This window comes from Lacerta agilis, chromosome 2 (assembly GCF_009819535.1).
Source record: "Lacerta agilis isolate rLacAgi1 chromosome 2, rLacAgi1.pri, whole genome shotgun sequence".
NCBI classification, from domain to species: domain Eukaryota; kingdom Metazoa; phylum Chordata; class Lepidosauria; order Squamata; family Lacertidae; genus Lacerta; species Lacerta agilis.
Window position 1 is genome coordinate 106,215,521 of NC_046313.1, and position 26,802 is coordinate 106,242,322.

Sequence of the window (26,802 nt, forward strand, 5' to 3'; positions counted from 1 at the left end):
TCTTCTTTCACCCTCATTAAAAGGTTCTTCAATTCTTCCTCACTTTCTGCCATCAAGGTAGTATCATCAGCATATCTGAGGTTGTTGATATTTTTTCCGGCAATCTTAATTCCAGTTGGGGATTCATCCAGTCCAGCCTTTCGCATGATGTATTCTGCATATAAGTTAAATAAGCAGGGAGACAATATACAGCCTTGTCGTACTCCTTTCCCAATTTTGAACCAATCAGTTGTTCCATATCCAGTTCTAACTGTAGCTTCTTGTCCCACATAGAGATTTCTCAGGAGGCAAATGAGGTGATCCGGCACTCCCATTTCTTTAAGAACTTGCCATAGTTTGCTGTGGTCGACACAGTCAAATGCTTTTGCATAATCAATGAAGCAGAAGTAGATGTTTTTCTGGAACTCTCTGGCTTTCTCCATAATCCAGCGCATGTTTGCAATTTGGTCTCTGGTTCCTCTGCCCCTTCGAAATCCAGCTTGCACTTCTGGGAGTTCTCGGTCCACATACTGCTTAAGCCTGCCTTGTAGAATTTTAAGCATAACCTTGCTAGCGTGTGAAATGAGTGCAATTGTGCGGTAGTTGGAGCATTCTTTGGCACTGCCCTTCTTTGGGATTGGGATGTAGACTGATCTTCTCCAATCCTCTGGCCACTGCTGAGTTTTCCAAACTTGCTGGCATATTGAGTGCAGCACCTTAACAGCATCCTCTTTTAAAATTTTAAATAGTTCAGCTGGAATATCATCACTTCCACTGGCCTTGTTGTTAGCAAGGCTTTCTAAGGCCCATTTGACTTCACTCTCCAGGATGTCTGGCTCAAGGTCAGCAACCACATTTCCTGGGGTGTATGAGACCTCCATATCTTCCTGGTATAATTCCTCTGTGTATTCTTGCCACCTCTTCTTGATGTCTTCTGCTTCTGTTAGGTCCTTTCCACTTTTGTCCTTAATTGTGGTAATCTTTGTACGAAATGTTCCTTTCATATCTCCAATTTTCTTGAATAAATCTCTGGTTTTTCCCATTCTGTTATTTTCCTCTATTTCTTTGCATTGCTCGTTTAGAAAGGCCCTCTTGTCTCTCCTTGCTATTCTTTGGATATCTCCGACAGTCCTTTGGATATCTCCTTGCTATTCTTTGGATATCTCCGACAGTCTTCGCGAGGGGTTAGGGGAAGCGCAAAGGCTGTTGCGTACCCCTAAAAAAACCCCCAAAGGGGATCACTTTGGGATCTTCGGGGACCTGCTGCTCGAGAAGCGAGCTCTCTTGCGATCCCCACCTGCTCTGAAAGGTGCAGGAGCAAAGGATCTAACGGAACCCAGTGAAGAAAGGCCTCAAGCTCCAGCCGACAGTGGTGGTTGCCGCTCCAAAAGAAAAAAAAAAGCCTGCAACGCTGAAGAAACCCCTTTGCATTAATATTTGGATTAATTTGGATGTGAAAAGGGAAGTCCATCCCAAACCGTGGATGATTTTACTCTGCCTGGGAACATTCCACAAATATAAGAGAGGATCCCTGTTTGACTTTTACTTTAATTATCCACCCCACCCCACCCCCGCTTATGACTGTTTAATACCAAAGGATTAAATAGCGTTAAAAAAAAACCTGGATAGAAGACTTGGCTTGGATCTTATTTAATATTATTTTATAAGGTCAGTTTTTTGGAGGTGGAGTGAAGACAAAAACCATTTCTTTGCGCTTATTTGGACATGAGTAAACCGCTTGGGGATCTGAGCACCTAGGTCAGTTTTGAGAGTTGAATTTTGCGCAATAATTTTGGTTTGGTGTTTTTTTTGTTTTTGTTTTTTTAAAGATCAGGACATTGAACTTGAAGCTTGAACTTGGGACATTGAACTCGATACACTAAAATTAAACTAAAACTCCCGCGGCGACCTTACGAGCCACTGAGTGATCGGCGGTTAGTGGGGCTGAGCGCGAGCAGCGGGCGTAAGGCCGTGCTGCTTTTCACGCGCGGGAGCGGCCCACGAGCTGCCGATCATGCGTGGCAGCCCCATAGCGGCGCTGGTGGGTGGGCCCTGGACGGGCCGCAGGGCGGAGCGGCCTCGCTCCGCGGCTTGCTCAGGGCCTGCCGGCGGGGCGGGGTAAGACTAGCCCAAGTGTCAACCCCCTCCCCTGGAACACGGGGCTCCCCGACCCCTACGCCCCGCCCTCGCTACGCCACTGAGAACAGCTACTAAACCTGGCTGCATACAAAGCAGAGTTGGGGAATCAGTGACCCTACAGCAGAGCTTTCCAAACTGTGTGTCGCGGATACGTTAAATGTGTTGGCTGCAGTGGGTAGGTGTGTCGCACAAACGTTCCCCACACTTTCCCCATGGTCAATGGTGAGGGAATACGCAAATTGTAGTCCAGCAGCATCCAGAGGACCACAGTTTCCCCACCCCTGATGCAAAGCCATCTTCCTTGGAATTGGACCATTTGTCCATTTGACCAGACAAATGTCTCTCCCATTGTCTGCTACCTGATCCTTTTTCAGAGTGTGGGTTGAGATGCCAAGGCTTGACCTGGCAAACAGAGCTTCATAACTCCTCCCCTTCCCAGTGACCTGAAGACGTTTAAAGAACGCCTTCCCTCCTGCCTTAAGGGTGCTTAATTTTTTAGGCTTGCCGTACATCCAGAAATCCCCAGACATATCCGGAATACTGCGGTTGGCAGCAGTGTCCAGACGGAAATTGTGTGTGTGTGTGTGTGAGAGAGAGAGAGAGAGAGAAATGTCCAGAAATAACCTGGACGTATGGCAGCCCATGTTGGCAGTGCCATTTTTGCCGATTTCCCATAGAAAATAGCTCAAAAATGGATCTTCACTGTTTGAAATATGGGAACCCTAATTTATTGAGCATTGCTTTCTTAATGGCAGTGTAAAAGTGTCCTAAAGATGGCATACAAAAGAAATCCAGTTACGATTCAGCTGAGTAAATACTAAATACCGGAAGCCGCGATAGAGAAGGCAGTCCCAGCTGATGAATCCTAATGGCTGTTAAAAGCCCAGTCAAACAGGATGGACGCAGCGTTGTGCCTAAATTATTCAGGCGCAAGTGCCATGGATGTTAATGCAATGTGCTATTAGGCAAAGTGCGGTGGCCATCTCAGGAAGCAGATGATGTGGAGCTGGGTGTGGCAGTGAAGTGCTTGGAGTACAAAGCCAGGTAGAGATTCTTGGAGGACCACATTTGGCCTCTGGCCCTGAGGTTAATCCCCATTACTGGGCTAGATGATCCAGACACCTGACTTACCATAAACCAGCTTCATCCATGAGTGCAGCCATGCCTTTGTTAGGGGGGACAGAACCTCAGTTTGCTATGCATTTTTTATTGATTTTCATTGATGGGGGGCAGCGCAGCTGCCCCTCCCTTGCCCCCCTTGGCTATGCCCATGGCTTCATCTGTTCCACCTCCAGTGAACCCATTCAACATTCAGGGTTTGGAGGAAGCCAGCTACTCCCATGTGAATAATGAGGATAGCAGTGGAGGTGCCGGGAAGATGGAGCCAGTTGTGTGTCTCAAGGAAAGCTTCTGCAAAGGACATGGGAAGGAGGAGGAACAGCCTGATGAAAAGTCCCCTGGAGAAGGAAACAAAGGGAAACTACAGGTGAAACTCGAAGAATTAGAATATCGTGGAAAGGTTTGTTTCTTTCAGTAATTCAACTTAAAATAAAATTAAAAATTCCTTCCAGTAGCACCTTAGAGACCAACTAAGTTTGTTCAACTTAGTTGGTCTCTAAGGTGCTACTGGAAGGATTTTTTTATTTTATTTTGTTTTGACTATGGCAAACCAACACGGCTACCTACCTGTAACTCAACTTAAAAGGTGAAACTAATATATGAGATAGACTCGTGACATGCAAAGCGAGATATGTCAAGCCTTTATTTGTTATAATTGTGATGATTATGGCGTACAGCTGATGAGAACCCCAAATCAACAATTTCAACTTTGGGGTTTTCATCAGTATGCCATAATCACCACAATTTTAACAAATAAAGGCTTGACATATCTCGCTTTGCATGTCATGAGTCTATCTCATATATTAAACTCCAGTAGCTAATGAAAACAATTGCTTACATAAATGGACTTTTCCACGATATTCTAATTTTTTGAGTTTCACCTGTAGAGCAGAGAGGAAGTGATGGATAAGGTCATAAGGAGAAACAAGGGAGAAAATAATACAGGAAGAAATTTGAGTCTGGAGTTAGCCTGGAAGAAGTGACTTTCTCCATCAACACCACAAGAAGGGGGTACGAGAAGTTGCAGCCTGCAGGCCATATCTGGCCCACTAGCCCACTCAAGCTGGTGTCTGAATGGTACAGTGAGACTCTAGCCAGGGTGGGCCCAAGACATGTTGGCACCTGAGGCAGACCCCGAAATGGCGCTCCCCTCCCCAGCATGGAAGAAAGGGTGAGGGATGATCTACAACAGAAGCAAGGCAGGGGGGAGATTGGCATCAGGAATCACTGCTGCCCCAGTGGATCCTGCCACCTGAGGCAATCGCCTCACCTTGTCTCTTGGGTGGGCCGGCCCTGAATAAAGATTGGCATTGGGATGTGCTGCCCCTGTGAATTTTGCCGCCTTAGGCAGTCACCTCACCTTGTCACACGAGTGGGCCAGCCCTGCCTTTAGCACAGGGCAGATGGCACTGGTCTTTCGACCCCATTTCAGGCTAGCACTGAGGGAAGTGCTTTTGAAAATGAGCTCGGGAGCCTTGACCTTGAGGCAAACCATAAAAGAGAGCTAAGAGAAAAGGCCGAACAAAGAAGCTGATGTGGCTGTGGCGGCAGAAGACGGAGATGAGCTTAGCAGAGACACTTTCCACTTGTGTTCATAAATGCTGTATTGTGCAGCTGTAGGATAGCCACACGAAGATGCACCACAATCAGAGAGAAGACACCCAATCACATAATATTTGCAGATGCTTTTTTACATGTGTAGATGCAAATTCAGGAATCATAACTACTGTTTGAATTACAGGTAGGTAGCCGTGTTGGTCTACCGTAGCCAAAACAAAATAAAAAATAAAAAAATATCCTTGCAGTAGCACCTTAGAGACCAACTAAGTTTGTTCTAGGTATGAGCTCACGAAAGCTCAGACCTAGAACAAACGTTGTTGTTGTTGTTTAGTCATGTCCGACTCTTCGTGTCCCCATGGACCAGAGCACGCCAGGCACCCCTGTCTTCCAACTTAGTTGGTCTCTAAGGTGCTACTGGAATGATTTTTTTTTTTTAAATTATATCGTTTGAATGGAATTGCATCCAATCATGGGGTGATCTGTCGACCTGAGTGCTGCCCAAGGCTGGCGAGACAGGGGTTTCCTACCGGTAGTTGGGGCCTGTGTGGCCAAGGCACCCCAGACAGGTCTCCAGCGCCCACATTTGCAGCATCTAAGTTGGGAGGAAGACTGGCCGCTCATTGTGGCTGGCCAGAGAGCAGAGTTCATGGAAAGCCAGGAAGGTCGGACAAGTGATGCAGCAGTCCTCAGCACTCTTACATGGAAAGTAAGCATAGCTGTCAACTTTTCCCTTTTCTTGCGAGGAATACTATTCGGAATAAGGGAATTTCCCTTAAAAAAAAGAGAAAAGTTGACAGCTATGAAAGTAAGTCATACTAAAACCAATACCATTTACTTCTGCATAAACATCAGCCGGTCCTCAAATTATGGGGGGTCTTCCTTAAAAAAGCTCAACAACTTCCGGGGTGTCCTGGTTTTTATTTTCTGAAATATGGCAACCCTGGTAGAGGGAGGCTAGCCCCCTTTAGCTGCTGGTTCTTTAGGGTCCCTGGGGGGTGGCAGGGAGGAGTCAGGGGCGGGGCTTGAATATTTTATTAAGGGGTCCTCATAATTATTATTGTATTATTCCTCTTAATTAATGTTGTCAAAATAGGCTTCTAAGTGGTTTACAGGTATCATAAGCAATGACACATTAAAATATAAACGCCCATAATTAAAATGTAAATTTAAGAACCCTGTTAAAACAACTCAGCGATTCAAACATAAAATTAAAACATTGGTTTCATTTGTACAGTATGCTACTTTCCCACAGCAAACCACGCCTCACAAAGGGAAAAAACGCATAAGATATAGCAACATTATCTTATTAATTCAGTCAAAGCACACTGGTAACATTGTAATGAAACAGCACCAAATTTGCAATCTGTCCATCAAAATATTTAACATATTGCACAAAGACTGAACAATCTGCTAATAAAACACACCCAAACCTGCCAATAGATGTTATTGCTTTATAAAAAATGCCAATTCTTAACATTTCGGTCACAGCTTGGTACACCTCTACATGCCCTTCAGAATGCACTCCCAATGAACCACCAGTCCTGGCATTTAGTTGCCTGCTTAAAACTCCTTTGTTCTCCCAGGCTTTCTCTGCAGGGTGATCCAATTATATTAGGCTGATCTACTGACTTGTGATATTTTTCAAACTCCGTGCATGGATGTAATCTTATTATAGATATAGATATAGATATAGTGGATTTATCCCGTTTACTGTCATGGTGAATACACACACACACACATTCTGGTACTACATTAATATTTTTTAATTTTGCAAATAAATACACCAGGACAAAGCTACCCAGGAATAGAGAAAACTTGATTCTCAAGCCTCTGACAGGGAGCAATTTATCACTCACAATAGCTGTCACTGAGTGCGACCGGGGAATGGGGAGCTGAGTGGTCCTCCGAACAGCTCTCCTCTTCCCTAACCATTGGTCATGCCGGCTGCGGCTGATGCAGCGCAACATCTGCATGGCTTGCATGCTTTTAAGTATACTGCAAATGAATGACTCCCCTTCATTCCTGGAGGCGACTGCATGAAATTCTGCCCTCCATTGGGTGGCCAATTTTGCAAACCGTCTATAATCAGTATTACATCACAGACATGCTCCGGCATTCTAGGGTGTGCGCATCAATATACATACTATATGTGCACCACCCGCCATCATTCCGGCCCCAAGACCTCTCGATAGCGGCCCCCTTACTCCCCATTTTGTCACAACAAAAGGAAAATCGCAACTCCCAACATCCCCCTTCGCCACACCCATCAGCCGCCACACCCAGCTCCTGGCCTTCCCCCTCCTTCCACCACGTGTCTCTTGTCGCTGCCATCCAATCAGCTCGGCGTCCCTGGGCCTTTTCGGCCAATCGGAGCGCGGGCCGCCCGCTACTTTATAAAAGCTTTGTCTGGCTTTACCCAGCCTACCTCGCCAACCTCTTTAGAACGTTCAGCCTCCGCCGCCGCGTTCGGAGAAGAGAACCTTGAGCTCCCCAACGTTCTGTGTCTAAAAAAAATAAGAGAAAGCAAAAAGCGGCGTTGTCCCAGTGCGGTCTTTTTTAAGCGTACAAGCTAAAAGTGTGGGGAAGTGATTTTTTAAAAAAAAATCCAAGCAAAATGAGGGAAATCGTCCACATTCAAGCTGGGCAATGTGGTAACCAGATCGGTGCTAAGGTGAGGAATTCATAAATAAATATATATATATATATATTTCTCGCGTGAATGCAACAGATACTATTTAGGGGAGGGGTGCAGCGGGGTAGAACGGGTTAAAGTACTTGCCACGGTGGCATAATCTTTCGCTTTGTACGTCGGCGCACTTAATTTTAAAATAAGGGCAGTAGCAGGAGTCTCTGACCTTTTTTTTTCTTTTTGTTTCCAGCGTGTGGCCATTGCTAAATATAGTCCGATTTTTCGATTCTTTCGGTTCTCTAGAAAGCGCATTGGCTGCCTGTAGGCGAAGCCATTGTCCGGGTGAAAAGGATTTGGGTGGGAGGGTATCTTGTGTCTACCTTTGGGCTTGCTTTATAAAGCTAGCAATGTTTACTGGTGTGTGGGTTAAAAAATAAAATAAAAATAATGATCTTCCTCTGAAATAAGGAAGAGGGGAGAGCCGTCCTCCCGTAATAAATGCTGCGATTTAAAATTAACGGGATTAGACTCTTCGGCGGATGAGTCAACCAGAAAAGCTGTACTGTATTATCTCCTCCTGCCCCATTCCCGCTCGCTCGGCGTGGTGGGTTTGGACGAGCGAGCGCGCCAGTTGATCTGTCCGTCTAACGTTGCGTGTAGATTTAAGCGCCAAATCGGCTGCGGTACGAAGGTGCGATTTGAATTTTTTTGGAGGGGAAAGAGGAGGCGGGGAGCAAAAGCCCGGGCTGCTCCATTCGCGACCGTGTTTTCATGTTCTCAACCTGGGGTGGCAATTGGCCGAATAAAATGCACAAATATGCATGCATTTATCATTTAACCTAAAGGGACAGTGGGTGGGAATGGGAAGATTTTTTTTCCCGGAGGTTAAAAAAAGCGGCAGCGTAGGGGGCAACGGTCTCGAACGATCGGTAGGCGTGGGGAGATAAAAACGCGCATGACACAGCTGGAGAAAGGGGGGGGGGTAACTCCAGCAAGAGGGCTTGACTCCCCTCCCCACTAAAAGACCCCCCCCCCCGCGTAATTGAACCAGGCTCAGCTCTGCCCGCTCCTTAAAGTGCAAGGCGCAAAGATACGGTTTGTCTTCCTTGCAACGGAATGGACCAGATTAGCGCCAACCACGCGGTTGTCCGCTTCCCTCTCCGCTCGCCCGCCACACCCCGGCTTCCTTCTGGCTTTGGGCGGCTCGAGCCACGATTCTGCTTTAAAAATAAATATATTTGAGGGTTGGTTTTTGTTTGCTTAACAAAAAGCCCCTCCGCTGCGCTCTCGAGAAAATGGCTTTAAAAAACAAAACCGACACTTGTTAGTGATGTAAAAACAGAGGGGCCGAAACTCGATCCCGGGTGCATTTTTAAGAAGCTGCTACAGTATTTAGTAGCAAAGTAGGTTACTGGCCGCAAAGCCGGGACCCATCGGTCAATGCAACAGCTTCGTTGTAATCTTAGATTTGGGAGGGTGCTTTTCCCACCCCCAGATTCAAGTGGGGGGGGGAGCTCTAGAGTTTGTGGTGTAAATGCCCCACTACGTTTCTGCCTCTCCCACCCTCGTATTCGGACCGAGGAAATGTGAAAACGTGGGAGCTGATCTTTCCCCTCCCCCACCCGGCGCAGTCAGAGAGAGTATCCTTTTGTTTGGGGGGAAAAATGGGAGAAAAGAACCGCGAGGTCTCTGTTGTGATTTTGTTGCAACAATGGCCCGTCAAATGTTGCGGAGAACGGTTTGGATTCTTGGTATCTTGTTATTTCATTGACCTAAAAAAGAAACTAGGGTTTTCCGCCTTTCCCCTTCTCCATCCCCCCCCCCACGCGCTCTTTCCCGTTTTCTGCTGAGCAAATGCCATTTCTGGCGCCAAACGGCACGCCCACCATCTTCCACCTTCTTTGTCTGCGAGGCAGGCTCGGGAGCACATGGCTGGAGGGCTGGCGGATTTCCTCTCCTCTCCCCCCCCCCCACTTTAAATTTCTGGGTGCTCATTGATTCTTCCTCCCCCAGCCTCTTTTCCCTCCCCGTGTCGAGGCTCCCGGGCAGCTTCTCTCCCCTCCGATTATTGCAATTGCCTTGGAATGGATGACTCTTGTCTCGTAGCCACGACACCACTTTCCTCTCGGTCCTTTGTGCCTGTAATGGCTGCTGCTGTCTGGTTGGGTGGGTGGGTCTCTCTCTAGCAAAGGGAGGGGTTGTAGCATTCTCTCTAGCACTACTTGCTGCAGAAACCAAGATTGAGCATGTGTGTGTGACCTAAAAAACGTAGCAATCTTGTGGTTTCTCCCATCTGTCCGGAGCATCAAGATACATCTCTCTTTCTCTCTCCCTTTTTGCTGGCTTGAGTAGTAAGAGTGTCTTCCAAGCAAAAAGAAAAGGGGGGGGGGGAGCCTGGTCAACTTGAGCTGGGCTTCAAGCCATACTATCAAAACAAAACAAAAAAACACTCTGTAGTACTGGGTATGCAGATTTGGGGGATAGCCCGTCTTATTTGTATGCTAGGCAGGACCTGCAAGATGTGACAGCTCTTAAGGTGTGTCCCTTACAGCAGAGCTGGGAACAATGGAAGGGCACCCTGTGGTCGGCTGCTTGCCCCCCTTCCCCACAATGCAAATAAAATAAAGGGGAATTTTGGATTTTCACTTCTGTGCAAAGCAGGACCCCTACATTCATTTCACTGGAAATAGTAAATATTTTCCAGTGCTCACTTTCTATCTGGTGTAAATTACAATCAAAATGGTGCAGAGCAATTGTGAGGCACATCTTTAAATGAAGGAATCGGGGTATCTGATGCGCTTCCCTAGTACAAAAGGGGTAAAAGAAATAAAGGACATCTTGTCAAGAGTTTGGTTGTTGTAAAAGAACTATGCAAGCTTTGGTTTTTCACAAGACGCTTCTCCACTTGAGCAAGTTTGTGTGTGTGTGTGTGTGTGTGTTGCAGTCCAAAGCTTGCATATTACTATGTCAATCTACATTTCACAAAGGAATGATTTCCTCCCACATTTTATCACCTTAAATGAGGGGCAATATTTCTGGAGCTTTGCCTGCTTAATTCTCTTCCATAGAATCGTAGAATTGGAAGGGGCCAGATCAGTGTGGGTGGATTTTACACTGGTCAAATGCTTGCATTTTGTGAGACTGGATGTGTGTGCATGACTTTTAAACAGGGACCCTTAGGGGAGATCACAGAGACATCTCTATACACATCGTGATGGGCAGAAGGCAGGTTTTTAATATGGGGGGGGGGTGAGGAAGAGCCACCAAACCCAGATGTATTAAAGGATGGCATTAAGGGAGGGGGCAGGGGGGGTTAAACCTGACCTGCAAACCACACTTGCTCTTATTAGAATGTGGTGGGATGTCAGTAAAGTTGTAGCTTGGGAAGGTTATAAACTGACTTGTGTCTGGTTAAAAATGATATATTTTAAAACACACACAGATTGAGGTCGCGGGCATAAACTTGCAATTGCAGGTAAGAGCCATCCAGTTTGGTGTAGATCTTTGTTGGGGAGAGAGAAAGAGAATCTGATTAACCAGCCTTCTTCCTGTGCGCTGGGCTTATAAAATACTATAGAAATCTTTCATACTAGGGGATGGTGGTCCCATTACCTGAATACTCAGCTGCTGAGTAAAATGCTACCGCTTTTATGATATTGCTTGAAGATGCACCTAAGCCATTGCCTGCAATTTCCCAGGTGCCCCACCCAGCTCACCTCTGCATGACCTACATTGCGGCACATGCTTTCGTATGCAGGAGGGTGTGTTTGCGCATCTCTGCTGGTACCTGATGAATAAAAAAAGAGAGTGTGTGTTCTGTCTCCCACAGCTGAGAGGAATAACTCCTCGGGTGCATTGTTGCCATATCTCTCTACAATATGAGGAAGATTGATTTTTGGAACGTGCCCCCCCCTCCATTTCCTTTGAGCAAAAGCTTCCTACCAGAGCTACATACTCTGGAACCTCTTAGAGCTGCCAAATCCAGTAGGTGCTTAGCTTGGCGCATATATATATATATATATATATATATATATATATATATATCTGCAGTGGGGTGAAGCCAGACCAAGAGAGTCTGCCCCCACCTCTGGTGTATTTAAAAATTCATGGCTCTGCAGTGCCTTGGGTGTGTTTGGCCAGCAAATGGCACATACAGGCGTCCAGAGTTGCTTTGGCTATGCCTTGGCGTAGCTGTCAAGACAAAAACGAGGCCAGAGCCCTCAAGTGGGACAAATTGTAAGGTGACATAAGCTGTCAGATCTTTTGAACAGATCTTTTTTTTTAAACTTTCTCCATTTAAACAAGCAAGCCTGGCCATAAAGTACAGATAAACTTGAGAGATTATTGTAAAACAAAAAGTAGCTTAGTTTCAAGTTAGCTTTTTGTGGGTTTTTTAAAAAAAATATGTTTTACAAGGGTGTTAAATGTTTCAGTTTGGTGTGACTTGCACTACCTTTAAAGGACACGCTGGCCCTCAAAGAATTCTGGGCTCTGTAGTTAACTCCACACAGAGTGACAATTCCAGTCAACCCTGAAAAAACTACAGTGCCCAGAATTCTTTGAGGGGAAGAATTCGCTTTAAAGGTAAAGTGTAAATGCAGCCTTGGTAACTTCAATAGGGCATTCGAAGAGGGGAGCTGTAGGGTCACAGAGTTTGTTTGGTTGCCTCGTTTTCTAACTTAACCAATGTTGGCCACTCAGCTCCGGCTCTGAATTCAGCTAAGAGATTATTGTATACCAAGTTAGATTTCTCTCCCATGTTACGTTTTAGATGTACGTCTAAAATTCAAAATGTTTGAAGCGATTGTGAGTTTCTGCTATCTTGGGGAGGGAATTCTCTAAAGAAGATAGCGGATGTTTTCGAATTGAAGTACAACTTCCTGCAGCAGTGGTAGAAATAGCATTACTTTTCTGACTGGTCTTCATGATGGAATGAGTTAAGAAAATAAAAGATTAGCATGCATTTTAGCCTCCCCCCTTCCCACTGCCAGGCCTGCGGTTCCCCTCCCCTGCTTTGAGAACATTTTTGGTCACAACAAAATTCATTTTCTGTGTACTGTCCCTCTCTTCCCTGAACCACCCAACCACTCCAGTCAACGATAAGACAATATTTAAGTTGTCTGTGAGTATAGATGGTCTGTTGATTAGTGGTTAACTTCTGTTCTTCACTCCTTTTCCCCTACAGGATATACCTGTCCCTGAACGGTGTTTGGGGGGGACGCGACTAGGCCGCAGCCTGTCATGTCTGCACTGTTCCACCTTAACCTCAGGGCAGCTTTTATTTGCTTTTGTGTCCTCCAGTTGTGCTGTTGGACTGCAGGTCACATCAGCCGCAGCCATCTGACTTAAGGCTGCACCCATACTAGGAACTTGAAACATGAGAGGCTGGTTGGGGAAGACGCTAATTGGATTCTGAGCACCATAAAACACAATTCCCATGGGAACAAAGGAAGCTGCCTCCGACTGGATGGGAGCATTGCCTCATCTAGCTCAGGATCCTCTGCATGGATGGGCAGAAGCTCTCCAGGATTTAAGAGAGGGGATCTTTTCCTAGCCTTCCTTGGAGATTCCAAGGGATTGAACCAACTACAGCCATGCCCCATGATTCTTTGAAGCAACCAGTGGCGGTGTAAGCCATATAAAACCCAATAATGGCTTTGGGTAGTGCAAGCATCCCCTAACACGCCATAAACTCCCTTCTACAAATTTTGTTCCGTTTCAGATATTAAAGCAAGAAGGAATGAGGAATGCAGGTCCCTCTTAGGATATATAAATCTGCTAGTGCACTGAGCATTGCCTTAGTAGGGCTAATGCCTTTTTTGGGGAAGGAATAACACAGAGCCATGGATATTTTCACAGTGCATCATCTGAGGTGCTCTGGGAAACGGGTTCCTGATAATTATTTGTATGCAGTACGAGAACATAGCCTGCCCTGCTCCTAAACAAACCCCTGCCAGTTTGCTCTTGTTCATAACGGTGGAGCCTGAAATATTTAAAATAGTCTTTTTGATGTAGATCCCTGTGAGATTCCTGCAAGCATGCAGCGGCCTTGTCGCTTGATCACATGAGGACTCTTTATGACAACTTTAATCTCCCAATAGCAGTAGCTGATACACATAGCAGGTGCTTACATAACCGTAGGTCTTAATCTACCTACTAGAGCAAAATTGCAGTTAATGTTAAATATTAACCTATATGGGAGTGATCTCAAAACATGGGCATATAATGCTGCTCTTAAAAGATTAGAACAGCCACGTTTACGAGATAGTGCTGCGTGATCGCATAGCACTTTACATAAATTATCTCGGCGTCCCTTAATTGTCCTGAAAGTTAGGTAGTTTGGTACTCTAATCCTCCCCCGTTTTTGAGGAGGGAGCTAGAGAGAGGCTGAAAAAAATGCCTTTACACACCTGCAGTTGCCATGATTCTACTTTGCATTAATTCTCTCTCGACTCCCTTCTTCCCAGTGTGAGCGGCAAGAGAGGCTCCTCCAGAAGCCCCCCCCCCCCATAATCTGCTTCACAGGCAAACCAGATTGCAACTGAGGTGCATAAGGAGACAACTTTTGACACGGAGAAAGTAGTAGAACCCATGGACATGCAATGAAGCTGGATGGTGAAGGATTCAGGACAGCAGGTGCTTCACACCGCATCATTAAACTATGAAACCAACTGGATGGTTTCAAAAGAGGATTAGGCAAATTTGTGGAGGTTAAAGGCTACCAGTGGCTATTGACCACTGTGGCTGCTCTCCCTCTGTAGTTGTACGCTCCTGGAAGTTGTATGCTCTTAGTCGGCCAAAGAAGTCTTGTGCAGAGCTCCTGGCTGCCTTACTGCTCTTGAGTAGAAACAGGCAGCAATCTTGTGAATGTCCCCCAGGATTTAAAAGTCCTTTGTGCTCTGTGGGAAGAACCTAGAAGATGTCTCCCTTCATCAACGTTGGGTAACTAGATTTCACACAGGGTGAAAGTCCCTTGAACTTCGGTAGCGCTGTTTAAATTTTTTCCAGGGCAGAGTTAAGATCTGCTGTGTTCGCCTTCTTAGTTATCCTTTCCTTCCGAGCAGCTGTCTTCCGAGAGAGTCCCTTGGGGGGCATGTGTGTGTGTGTGTGTGTGTGTGTGTGTGTAAGGGTGGTTTGGGCAGTCCGTGTCCCTCCAGTCAACCATTACCCTGGCGCTGAAAAATGTGTGGAATGTTTTGTCCAACCACCCACAGCTGTGGCCTAAAGAGAGGTGATGGGGAGGGGTGTGTGTCCTCAGAAATGGAAAAATGGAGTTCTGTTTTCCCCAGGCCATGAGATGGATTCCTGTGGCAGCTTAAGGGGCCTCCCTCCCCATTCATCACAGGGGATGGACAGATGGGGCTGTATAGTAACCCTTTCCCCGCTGGATTTGATTTCTGTAGAAGTGAAGGGCCTCCCTGAGGGATGTGGGCTCTGTGTATATGTGTGACAAACACACACACACACACGAATTTGCATATAATTTGCATAGAGTTTGTCTCCCGGATCCTCAATGAACTCTGCTCTCTTCTCCAACATGGCAAGCTTAGGCAAGGGGGCAAGTCCTCCTGTTCGATGGATAAAGTGAGGATCAATCTTAGGGGTTGATGGGTCATGACGCCATCACCTGCCGTGATCACAGACTAACATCTCAGTGGTTCTGTAGGGCTCTACCTCCAGGCTTCTATTCCAGGATTAGAGGAAACCTTGTTCAGGATAGACAGCTGAGTTTCCAATGCCTTCTTGCATCACCCTATAGCTCCTGCTCTTATCTGGACTAGGGGGGAAAGGCACCAGGCAGTGAGGGAGATTAATTTATCACTGCCAAATTTCCTCCTGTCCCTGTCAGATTCCAAACCTTATTGCAGGATAAAGTAACCCCATGCATATATATATATCTGTTGCATTTATGTACTACCCAGACAACCTGGTTCTCTGGGTGTTTTACAGACCCATTAAAAAAAAACAGCAGCTAGCGGAGATGCAGGCAAATAGCACACTGTAGTTTTCATGAACAGCAGCGGGGGCTCCGCTTATGTATCTCAGCTGCCTAGTCTTGAATGTCTGAGTAGCTGACGGAAACCTGTGTTGCTGCTTGCACTGGTTAGCAGAGGTCCAGAGCCCTTGGCTTGTCCCAGTGTTTGGCCTTTGCTCGCTATCTTAATTCACAAGATACCTTTTGTTTCTCTCTCTCCTGGTCTTAACCTGCCCCCCGCCACCAGTGGAAACGTCTTTTATTTCATTCATGTTGGCCTTGGGGTATATCTGTTTTCCTTCCCTGGGTCTAATTGGGCTCCCTCAACTAATTCTTCTCTCCTGTTTGGGACTTCCAGAAGGAGCTCTAATCCACACCCACACACCCCGCTGGGGAATTGATCCACAAAGGCCGGATACAAGCAGCTTAACCTCAGTCCTTTGCCATCTGTCCAGTCCATGCAGTTGAAAGCTTATTGGCATGTGTGAGAGACCTTGCTCATGTTCGAAGCAGCTGGCCTGAAGACCCTGGGGCTGGGGGAAGGGGCCGGAAGAGGCATCTGAAGGGTGGGTGGGTGGGGAGTCTGCCCGCTTAGGTTAATGGGGATGGAGGTGTCTGGAGTGTAGTCATGTTGGCAGGCGTGCAACACCCAGAAGTGTGTGTCTCAAACACATGCACCTTGTTAGAACCTCAACAGCAGCAGGTGGCTTGCACTCTTGACGGGGTTATATTTAATGTCCGCATGTCGAGGATTTAAAGATTTAAATCGGGAGCTAGGCTGGTGGCTCAGTAGGCCCGCAAAGTATTTCCTGATTGCCAGCTTTCGCTGTGGGGGTGGGTGAGGGGGGCAGGTACGCAGCAATGGTGTTTTGGAGCAGCGCGTTACAAAAACTTGCCATGGTCTGTGGCAACACAAAATCAGGGGGCTAAGGAAAACTTGTCTCTTGTTCTTCTCCTTCCCAATCAAGACCCTTCCCCACCCCAATCAAGGCCTTCTGCCATTTTGGAAATTATTATTATTATTATTATTATTACTATTATTATTATTATTATTATTATTATTATTATTATTATTATTATTATATTAATACCCCACCCATATATTAATACCCCACCCAATAAAACATCAAACATTAAAAACATCTCTAAACATAGCTGCCATCTCTAAACATAGCTGCCTTCTAAAAGTCAGATACTTGTTTATCTGACAGGGTGCACAGGGTGGGTGCCACTACCGAGAAGGCCCTCTGCTGGTTCCCTTTAATCTCACTTCCCCTTTCTGATATTAATACAATACTGATCCATTTCCCTCCTGCTGCTCTTTATTGCGTCTCTCTCACCCTCCTGTTATAGGACCCAAATGCATTTGTCTGTTAGGTATATAATACTCTTAATTTTATTACTGCAATTGCTTGCTACAAATTCTGAGGAGCGGGAGAGAAACTATCCAAAGTGCTCAAGTTTATTATCTTCAAATGCAATCAATTAAAACTCTTTCAAGACCAGGAAGTCGAGTGGAGCGAGACTAATGGCAGGGGTTTTCGAGCTGTGCTTTGAGGAAAAGTTGGTTTCCCCCAAAGTTCAGAGTAATGGGTGGATCAAGTTTCCCTAAAAAGATGAGTTGTCCACCCACAACCAAGCTTTCTCTGCAATTTGAAACCGCAGGGGAGTGTTGGGTATGTTAGCGGCTTTCAAAACGCCAGTAAACCACTTGGAAATTGCTAGGCAAGATGTCACGTGAGGTAATTTAATAATCTTTTTAACAACCCCCCCCCCCAACACTAGCATAACTTGCACTGAACTTGCACTGCATGGCAGGCCATGAATGTGGTTCTAGGGCTGGCTGCCGAGAAGAGTCCCCTTAGCTGTGACATTTTTTTGGGGGGGGGATGAAGTTGGTTAGTCCAGCATCATGTTTATCCATTTAAAATACTTCAATACAGTGGTACCTCAGGTTACATACGCTTCAGGTTACAGACTCCGCTAACCCAGAAATAACACTTCAGGTTAAGAACTTTGCTTCAGAATAAGAACAGAAATCGTGCTCTGGTGGTGCGGCGGCAGCGGGAGGCCCCATTAGCTAAAGTGGTGCTTCAGGTTAAGAACAGTTTCCGGTTAAGAACGGACCTCCGGAACGAATTACGTACTTAACCAGAGGTACCACTGTACTGCTTTTAAAGCGGGGTGGGGTGGGGTGGATGCTCTGAAGTTTGTGTGCAGTTACAATACAGTATGACAACAAAATTGATAAAGCAAGTGAAAATAAGCAACAAACATTCAGCCAAAAATACAAGGAAAACCATCATTTGGACCACAGCTGAAGAAAAAGCAGACAAAAAGGCTCTTCTGAAGTATTGGGGCCTGTCAGATCACAGCTGGTAGTGTTGGGGAGATGTAGGGCCGCTGCAGAAAAGCCCTCCCCCATCCCTTGTTAAATATGACCCCTGATCAGAATTGCCTCTGTTACTGAGGATGGGCGATGGCTCAAGATGGAGGTCGCCTCAGCTGTTGGAAACCACTTGTTCTTGAGACAACAATGCACTTTAATAGGCTGGACCAGTACTGTGAAGAGACACTGCCCTCTTCAATGTGAAACCATCGGTCTGGTGGATTTCACAAGGCAAGAGTTTGTAATTATGGTTTGGAGCAACGTTCTTCGATCCCTGGGTCGTTACGTGGTGTTGGACTACAATTCCCACCACCCCTTAACCATTGACTTAAGCTGAGTGGAGCTTATGGGAATTGTAGTCCAATGACATCTGGGGCCCCATTTTTGCTTTAAATCAAAATGGCGTCCCGCTGATTCCTAGCAATGGAGCAAGGGCTTCTGGGAGTGAGGGTGAAAGAACACTTAGGAGTGAACCGTAACTGAGTAAAATAGGGAGGAGGATATATTGGGAGTGCTGCTTTCAGGGTATGTGTGAGACAGAGGCTCTGATTATGAAGTTTGTGCCCCATTAGTTTCTCTTGAGAAGGGTGTTTACTTTTTCTTGACCAATGGGCACTACTGAGCTGCAGCTAAAAGTCATTCCCCTGCCCCCATGGCCTGCCATCCGGGGAAACAAGGCAGTGCTTGTGTTGGCTGCTGCAGCTGCTGAGTCAGCCCATCTGCCTCCGAGGGAGATATGAACAGTCTCTCCTTTAAGATGACTGGATGGGGGAGAGGAGCGGAGATGCTCCTTTTAAGGTAGTGTGGAAGTAGTCTAGCATTTTCTCTCTCTCTCTCTCTCCCACTCGTATTTCTGCTTTTCCCAAATCTGTATTCCAGGTCTTGATTTCAGCTGACATAGGGCCACGGAAGTAGATTTCAGTGTGTTGGTTCGACCTGGAACAGCCTGAGGTGGTCACGAGTAGCTCTTGAGCATGTGCAAAGTCCACTCCTCTCACCACTGAGCAGCCGCTGTGCAGTAGAGCACAGCTGCTAGATGAAGAGTGGTACGTTCCTGTCAATTGGGACTACAACCTTTTGTCATTAAAGTTTTGTTGTTTTTAGAAGAATGGGGTTGCTAACCATTTTGGGCCTGTGGGCGCATTCGCAAAGTGGAGAAACTCTTGTGGGTGCTGCACACGTACAGCAATCAGTTGCACAGTGCTCCCATGTTTACAAACGGGTGAAAAGCAACCAGGGAAGGCTAGTCATGCTGCGCAGGGCAGTCTTCCATGATATTGGTGCAGGCACTAAAAAGGCCCTGCCTCTTTGGTGTAGGGCCTTTTTAGTGCCTGCACCAATATCATGGAGAGAGCCAGTTTGGTGTAGTGGTTAGGAGCGGCAGACTCGTAATCTGGGGAACCGGGTTCGTGTCTGCACTCCTCCACATGCAGCTGCTGGGTGACCTTGGGCTAGTCACACTTCTCTGAAGTCTCTCAGCCCCACTCACCTCACAGAGTGTTTGTTGTGGGGGAGGAAGGGAAAGGAGAATGTTAGCCGCTTTGAGACTCCTTCGGGTAGTGAAAAGCGGGATATCAAATCCAAACTCTTCTTCTTCTTCTTCTTCTTGTGATTGTCATTGTCCTCAACTGTGTCTCGAATCTTAAGTGGAAGGCCCTCCTCCACATGCAGCTGCTGGGTGACCTTGGGCTAGTCACACTTCTCTGGAGTCTCTCAGCCCCACTCACCTCACAGAGTGTTTGTTGTGGGGGAGGAAGGGAAAGGAGAATGTTAGCCGCTTTGAGACTCCTTCGGGTAGTGAAAAGCGGGATATCAAATCCAAACTCTTCTTCTTCTTCTTCTCTCCTGATCTTGGTAGAGTAGGCTGGGTAGCATAGGAGGAGATCCCACTGGTCTCCTGGGCCCAATCCGTTTAGATAAATCGCCTCTTTGAATTGTGTCAGTGAGTGAAATGGCAACCAGTGGCAACATGGCAGGATGGTCCTGCTAAACATCCTAGCTGGTGCATTCTGGACGCTTGCTGCTTCTGAAGGTGCATTAAAGACAGCCCTGGGTAGAGCGCATTGCATTAACCCAGTCTTGATGTGGCTTCAGGCTTGTGTTGCCTTAGCAAGAACTGATTTCCTGGTGTCTTGTGGTCACGTGGTGCTGGTTCCATGATTGGGGTGTGTCCACAGCCATTAACTTGAATCTTCCTTTCCTTCTTATTCCCTGCAGTTCTGGGAGGTGATTAGTGATGAACATGGGATCGACCCCACTGGAACCTACCACGGCGATAGTGACCTACAGCTCGACCGCATCAGTGTTTACTACAATGAAGCCACAGGTGAGTGTTCATCTCTTCCCCCACCCCCAAGGTGTTCTGGAACATTTTGGTTCACTAAGTTACTTTCGCAAATAGCGTGTGTAACTCGGTATCTGAATAACCAGCCTTTTTTCCTGGCTCCCTTACCATTTCTTCTCTTTATTACGCCTTCTGTCCTAGGTATAAGTAGGAAAAGGGAATATGGAAAGTTTCCCAAGTGTGAAGGCGTGTATACTGGATCTGTGCATTTCAGGGTCATACTGCCAGAACTTTCTTGGTGCCACCTTTTCAGTCTTTAGAGAATTACATCTTTCATTGTGTTAGCTTTAAAAAATAATAGAGTGGTACCTCGAGTTACAAACGCCTCAGGTTACAAACGCTTCAGGTTACAAACTCCGCTAACCTGGAAGAGGTTCCAGTTACAGGTAGGTAGCCGTGTTGGTCTGCCATAGTCAAAACAAAATAAAAAATAGAAAAAAATCCTTCCAGTAGCACCTTAGAGACCAACTAAGTTTGTTCTTGGTATGAGCTTTCGTGTGCATGCACACTTCTTCAGGTACCTGGAAGAGTTACCTCGAGTTGAGAACTTTGCCCCAGGATGAGAACGGAAATTGTGTGCCGGTGGCACAGCAGCAGCAAGAGGCCCCATTAGCAAAAGCACGCCTCTAGTTAAGAACAGTTTCAGGTTAAGAACGGACCTCCGGAACGAATTAAGTTCGTAACTAGAGGTACCACTGTAATTTAAATGCAAGCTCCTAGCTCATTAACAACTGCTGAGGGCAGGGAGGGCAAGCCTCAAAATGGAACTCGGAAAGGTGTTGCTGGACCAGAATAACCCAACCAACAGAATTTTAGGGACCACAAGGGAGGCTTCCACCAGAATGAGCAGGGGAAATGACTCAAAAGCTCCATACACTTTCCAGTGCCATTTTGCTGCTTGCCTCTCTTGTATTTGGTGCTGCACTCTTCATCTACTCCCTTCCTTTTGCTTTGTTTTTCAACCCTTGATACTAGGGATCTATATGGGAGGCTATCCCTATGTGCAGGCAGTAAAATAGATGAAGCATCCTTGAGCTCAAATGGGTTCAAATGAGCCTTCAAGCCGTGTCGTCAGCCTCGGCACACATTTGTTCCCTGTCCAAAGTGTCTCTTGCAAACAGCTGGAATGTGCTTGTATTCTAATGTACCGTATTTTTTGCTCCATAAGACGCACTTTTTTCCTCCTAAAAAGTAAGGAGAAATGTCTGTGTGTCTTATGGAGTGAATGCATGGTCCCTGGAGCCGAATTGCCTAGGGGCCAAAAGCAGACCGTGTTCTTTTTTTTTTACAAAGAGAGAAGGGGTATTGAAAGGAAGCCGCTGAACAGCTGTTGAGCAAGTGATCGGGAGAGAGATAAGGCTCACTTTCCAGCACCGCCCCCTTGCCCAGGCCTCCATTGTTGAATGCAGAGGGAGGCTGTTTGTTTCCCCAGCAACATGTGACTGGCTGATTAGATTATCTGTCTGGAAACTAGAAATGGCTGTAGGACTAGAAGCTGCAGAACTGTGAGTTGAACCCCATAAAAACAGGGCTTTTCCCTTTGCAAAAAAAGCTGCACCACTTTCAGCTGATCCTCAAAAAACAGGGCTTTCCCCCATTCCTCCTCTTAAAAACTAGGTGCGTCTTATGGAGTGAAAAATACGGTACTTTCCTTCTCAAAGCTCCTTGGTGACTTACTATTCTGTTCTACTGAGAAACCTGAGCACCATTAAAAAGCTTGCATTTGACTTGAACGGATATGAAGCTAGCAACATGGTTTCTTTTATGGAAGGGGCCATGGATGGGGAACCGCAGGGCTCTTTCTCAGGTATCCTTTGCCCTTCTTTCTCCCAGGTGGCAAATACGTCCCTCGCGCCATCTTGGTTGACCTGGAACCAGGAACTATGGACTCCGTGAGGTCTGGACCTTTCGGTCAGATCTTCAGACCAGACAACTTCGTGTTTGGTAAGATGCAGTCCCAATCTTTGCTGTTTCTATCTGTAGTTGGGAGGGAAGGGTGTGTGTGTGTGTGTGTGTGGACGGCAGGACGGCAAACAAACTAGTTGGGTTGGCCTTCTTTATCGTGGAAAGGAGAAGAATAGGTTGCTCACATTGAGAAGGTGTGGGTGTGCACTTTCGGCCAGTTTCAGGGAGACTGGAAATGCCACAGTTCCTCTTCTGCTTCTGTTACTTTCTTTTGCAAGTTGTGCGTAAGAGACACCAGGCTTTGAGAGTAGCAGGGAGTGATGCCAAGGAGCCATTTCTCACCACATGTTCTCTTCCCCCTGTAATCAGCCTGGCAAGGGAAGCGCTGCTGCGTACACAGTTTTTGTAGGCAGTTGGCCATCTCTGAGCTGCCCAAAAGCACGGTGCCCAAACCAGCATTTTAAATGACGTTAAGCCTCGCCTCTAAAAGACTTACCAATGGTCTGAGCAGCGCATCTAGGGCAAGCCTGGGGGAAACTTGCGGTCTTCCAAAAGTTGTTGGACTCCCAACTCTCGATAAGCATGGGCAGCGGTCGGAGATGGTAGGCACCAAGATCCCCCCTCCAATGCTGTAGAGGAGTAAGGCCCCCCATGGTGACACATCATTCCTTGTGGATATAGCCCCTTTGAGCTGCATCTCATATCACTTCCTCGCATTGGTTGGATTGGTTTGTCCTTCCAACTTTTGCAAAGTCCCAACAGTCCATAATCACTAGCTTTCCCCCTTTTCGGGCCATATTCATGTAGCAAACTTTTTCGCCTTATCCAAGCAGAAGATGCAAATGAGCTGAATTGGGTTGGTTTTCTTAAAACAGGTTGCACAAGAGAGTTGTCCCTTGCTACTGAGGGGCTAGAGGATTTACAGTTCTACCTTGGAAATCGAACGGAATCCGTTCCCGAAGTCTGTTCGACTTCCAAAACATTCGGAAACCAAAGCGCGGCCTGGTTGGCTGCAGGAAGGTCCTGCAGCCAATCATACCCCCGCCGGACGTTCGGCTACCAAAAATAGTTTGCAAACTGGAGCAGTCACTTCTGGGTTTGCAGCGTTCGGGGGGCCAAAACGTTCAAGAACTAAGCTGTTCGAAAACCAAGGTACCTAGTTTTAAGTTCAGGGAGACACATTGAATGTGAACGATGGTGGTGTGGTGTGAGAATGAGCCAGCTTAGCCCAAGCTTCACTGTTTCTCCCCATCTTCTCCTGCCTCCTACAGGCCAGAGCGGAGCTGGCAACAACTGGGCCAAAGGCCACTACACAGAAGGTGCTGAGCTGGTGGATTCTGTCCTGGACGTGGTCAGGAAGGAAGCGGAGAGCTGCGACTGCCTTCAGGGTTTCCAGCTGACCCACTCCTTGGGCGGCGGCACCGGCTCCGGGATGGGCACGCTTCTGATCAGCAAGATCCGCGAGGAATACCCCGACCGCATTATGAACACCTTCAGCGTGGTGCCATCTCCCAAGGTCTCCGACACCGTGGTGGAGCCGTACAACGCCACCCTCTCTGTGCACCAGCTGGTGGAGAACACGGACGAGACCTACTGCATCGACAACGAGGCGCTCTACGACATCTGCTTCCGCACCCTCAAGCTCACCACGCCCACCTACGGCGACCTGAACCACCTCGTCTCGGCCACCATGAGCGGCGTCACCACCTGCCTCCGCTTCCCCGGGCAACTGAACGCCGACCTCCGCAAGCTGGCGGTCAACATGGTCCCGTTCCCCCGCCTCCACTTCTTCATGCCCGGCTTCGCCCCCTTGACCAGCCGTGGCAGCCAGCAGTACCGTGCCCTGACGGTGCCCGAGCTGACGCAGCAGGTCTTTGATGCCAAGAACATGATGGCGGCCTGCGACCCCCGCCACGGGCGCTACCTGACGGTGGCAGCTGTTTTCCGCGGCCGCATGTCCATGAAGGAGGTGGACGAGCAGATGCTGAACGTGCAGAACAAGAACAGCAGCTACTTCGTGGAGTGGATCCCCAACAACGTCAAGACAGCCGTCTGCGACATCCCTCCCCGAGGCCTCAAGATGGCGGTCACTTTCATCGGCAACAGCACGGCCATCCAGGAGCTCTTCAAGCGCATCTCCGAGCAGTTCACAGCCATGTTCCGGCGCAAGGCCTTCCTCCACTGGTACACGGGCGAGGGCATGGATGAGATGGAGTTCACAGAGGCCGAGAGCAACATGAACGACCTGGTGTCCGAGTACCAGCAGTACCAAGACGCCACGGCGGAGGAAGAAGAGGATTTCGGCGAAGAGGCCGAGGAGGAAGCTTGAGGCGAGTCTGCTGGCAGTTCGAAAAACAAAACAAAAAAGTAAATAAATCCGCACAAAAATAAAAATTAAAAAAAACCCTGCATCTCCACGTTCTGTTTCTTTTTCCTTCCTCTCAAGCCTGTCAACCCCTTCCTGCATCTCTTAATGGGCCAGTCTCCCCATTTTAACCTTGCCTGCACTCTGCATTTCTTCTCAGTGGTGGGAACAGCCTGTGGCCGATTTAACAGTGAAACGGCTGCTTAGAGAGTCCCTTGAGAGCGGCTGAAAAAGACAGAAGAGGTTCTGTCTATCCATGATTATATTTGGTCACTTAGTGATGTTTGGTTTCCAGGATAAGCAGACCCTTTCCCTGATTACCACAGTTAAAATCAAGCGAGCTGTTAAGAAGCCACAAGGCTCAGAACCTTTTAATTGCAAAAGGGTGTGAGAGGATGTTGGATCAGTTCTGACACGGGGACCCATTCCCGGTAAAAGTAGAAAGGTAGCTGACTTAAAAAGCATGTTCCTGAAAGGCAAGTTTATTTCTTTCTGTCTGTCTGTCTGTCCAATCTGGCTTTATTAGAAAACAATAACCTGTTAATCTGAGCCACAGGCCAATGGTTTCAGAGTGCATTTGCTAATAGGAAGTTGAGTTTTGGGGTAGCCTGCAGAATGGGTGTTTAAATGGTTTGAAGTCTAGTGGATTCCTACCCCAGTAGTGGGGGGGGGGGTGGTCTCTAAAGATTGTGTGGACTTCCCTATATGTTTGTTTCTGAAAAATCTGCCCCTGGAACATCTTAAAGCAGCCAATATTAATGTAGAAGGCATTTGTTGACCAGGGGAACAAAATGCAAGTTCTCTTTGGAGGAACCACCGGGTCAGATGTCTTTACCTATATGGTATGCCTGCAGTATAAAAACACTTGGCATGCCAGGCTTCTGCATCTTCATTTCTCCGGGGTCTGCGCCTCTGGATATTTGTGATCTCATTCTTGTTTGTGAAGTCAGCCAAAACTGGTGTGAAAGCCAAAAAAGTTTCTTTCCCTCTCCCCCCGATTTTGCCAAATGTGACGTCGTCCAAAAGCCTGACCTTCAAACTATTTTATTAGAACTTGCCTTGGCTTCTCAAAAGCCCTGGAGCTATAGGAGAAAGAGCAAAGCGCACTTTTTTTGACATGAATAACATTTGAGGCTTGGACCCCTACCAAAGGTTTGAGGCAGAGATTGAGACATTGCTGATTTGTCTGGGCCTGAACACAACTTTTGCTCAGTTGTAAAAGTTAGAAGTAAGACTAAAGATCAGTTAGGAGTGATGGAGGTTAGCACTTAAAAGGACAGCAATGACCACCACACATAGAGCAGATGGGAGAAAGGTCTATCCGAAAAGGGGCTGGGAGATGCCATGTTTGAATGTTTTGGGTGGTTGGGGGGGAAGAGAAACTGCATTAGGAAAGAGGAACTGAATTAGGGTTTCTTTCAGTGAGCTCTATCCATGAGAATAGTCAAATGTCCGATATTTTTTAAAGCCTCTGCTGTTGATGTAGATCAGTCTATCTTCTAAAGGTAGTATCCAACCTGTAGGAATTAGCTAAGGGAGGCATATTGTTCCAAGGGATCATTGAGCCAGTGGAAAGGGACATCTAGTTCTGAATCTGCCTAAACAGGGTTATACATCTGAAAAGTCACACTGCCACCACGAAGCCTGGCTTTTTCAATCTCCTGCTTGTTGCCTCAGCATCTTTTTCTCTTCCCTTTCGCTCCTCACTCATTTCCTCCCTGCCTCATCTTACTCTTTTTTTAAAGGAAAAATAAATAAATCCCTGCTTTTTCATATTGAAAAGTTGTCTTGTGAACAAATAAAAGGGTTTCTTATGTTTTCCTTTTGGTGTTAAGTGTCATCACTGTCCCTCTGCAGACCCTCATCCTTGCACAGTAACTTAAAAACAAACCAACCTATTTTTGCTTGTTTATCATGAAATGAGGCTTGAGAGAAAACCCATTCATTTATCCCATATAGCAGGAGTGTGGAAGCTGCAACTGTTATGTGTTAATTCCTATTTCCCCCCCGACCATGGGCCATACTTGCAGGGGTTGATGGGAGTTTAGAGTGCAACACTGGGTTGTCCCCACAGGTTTGCCATCTCTCGATATAAAGGAAGTTTAACACATTGCAAGTGCGTTTAGCAACGTGCATTTTAGAAGTGGTGTACCTGAAAGGGTTGAAAATAGTACCAAGTTCAAAAACTAGTCTGAGAACTTCAGTGTCAAAAAAGATGGTATGTGTGCATGAGAGTCTATAACCTTTATTCCTTGTGCTGGAGGAGGAAGGAATATGAGTTGCAAGAGTGGGTGATTGACAGCTGCAGAGCAGTGGGTATGATGATGAGTGATCTTAGAATGAATTTTGCTGGGGGGGGGGGCTGGTGGTGCCTGCAAAGTGTGTTGATTTGACCGTA

General features: G+C 46.9%; 1 protein-coding gene across 1 annotated transcript; it reads left to right on the forward strand.

Moving 5' to 3' along the window:
* Positions 1-7,317: 7,317 nt before the first annotated feature.
* On the forward strand, positions 7,318-24,632 carry TUBB (tubulin beta class I). Its single transcript, XM_033141594.1, has 4 exons — positions 7,318-7,468; positions 20,008-20,116; positions 21,968-22,078; positions 23,311-24,632. The coding sequence occupies exons 1-4, from the start codon at positions 7,412-7,414 to the stop codon at positions 24,366-24,368; spliced, it is 1,335 nt and encodes a 444-aa protein (XP_032997485.1). The 5' UTR covers positions 7,318-7,411; the 3' UTR covers positions 24,369-24,632.
* Positions 24,633-26,802: the final 2,170 nt, after the last annotated feature.

Excerpts from the sequence above, each read along its gene's own strand:
- TUBB (XM_033141594.1), top strand. The coding sequence starts at position 7,412 with ATGAGGGAAATCGTCCACATTCAAGCTGGGCAATGTGGTAACCAGATC. Across the intron at positions 7,469-20,007 it reads GTAACCAGATCGGTGCTAAG|TTCTGGGAGGTGATTAGTGA; the intron begins GTGAGGAATTCA and ends TATTCCCTGCAG. Across the intron at positions 20,117-21,967 it reads TTACTACAATGAAGCCACAG|GTGGCAAATACGTCCCTCGC; the intron begins GTGAGTGTTCAT and ends TCTTTCTCCCAG.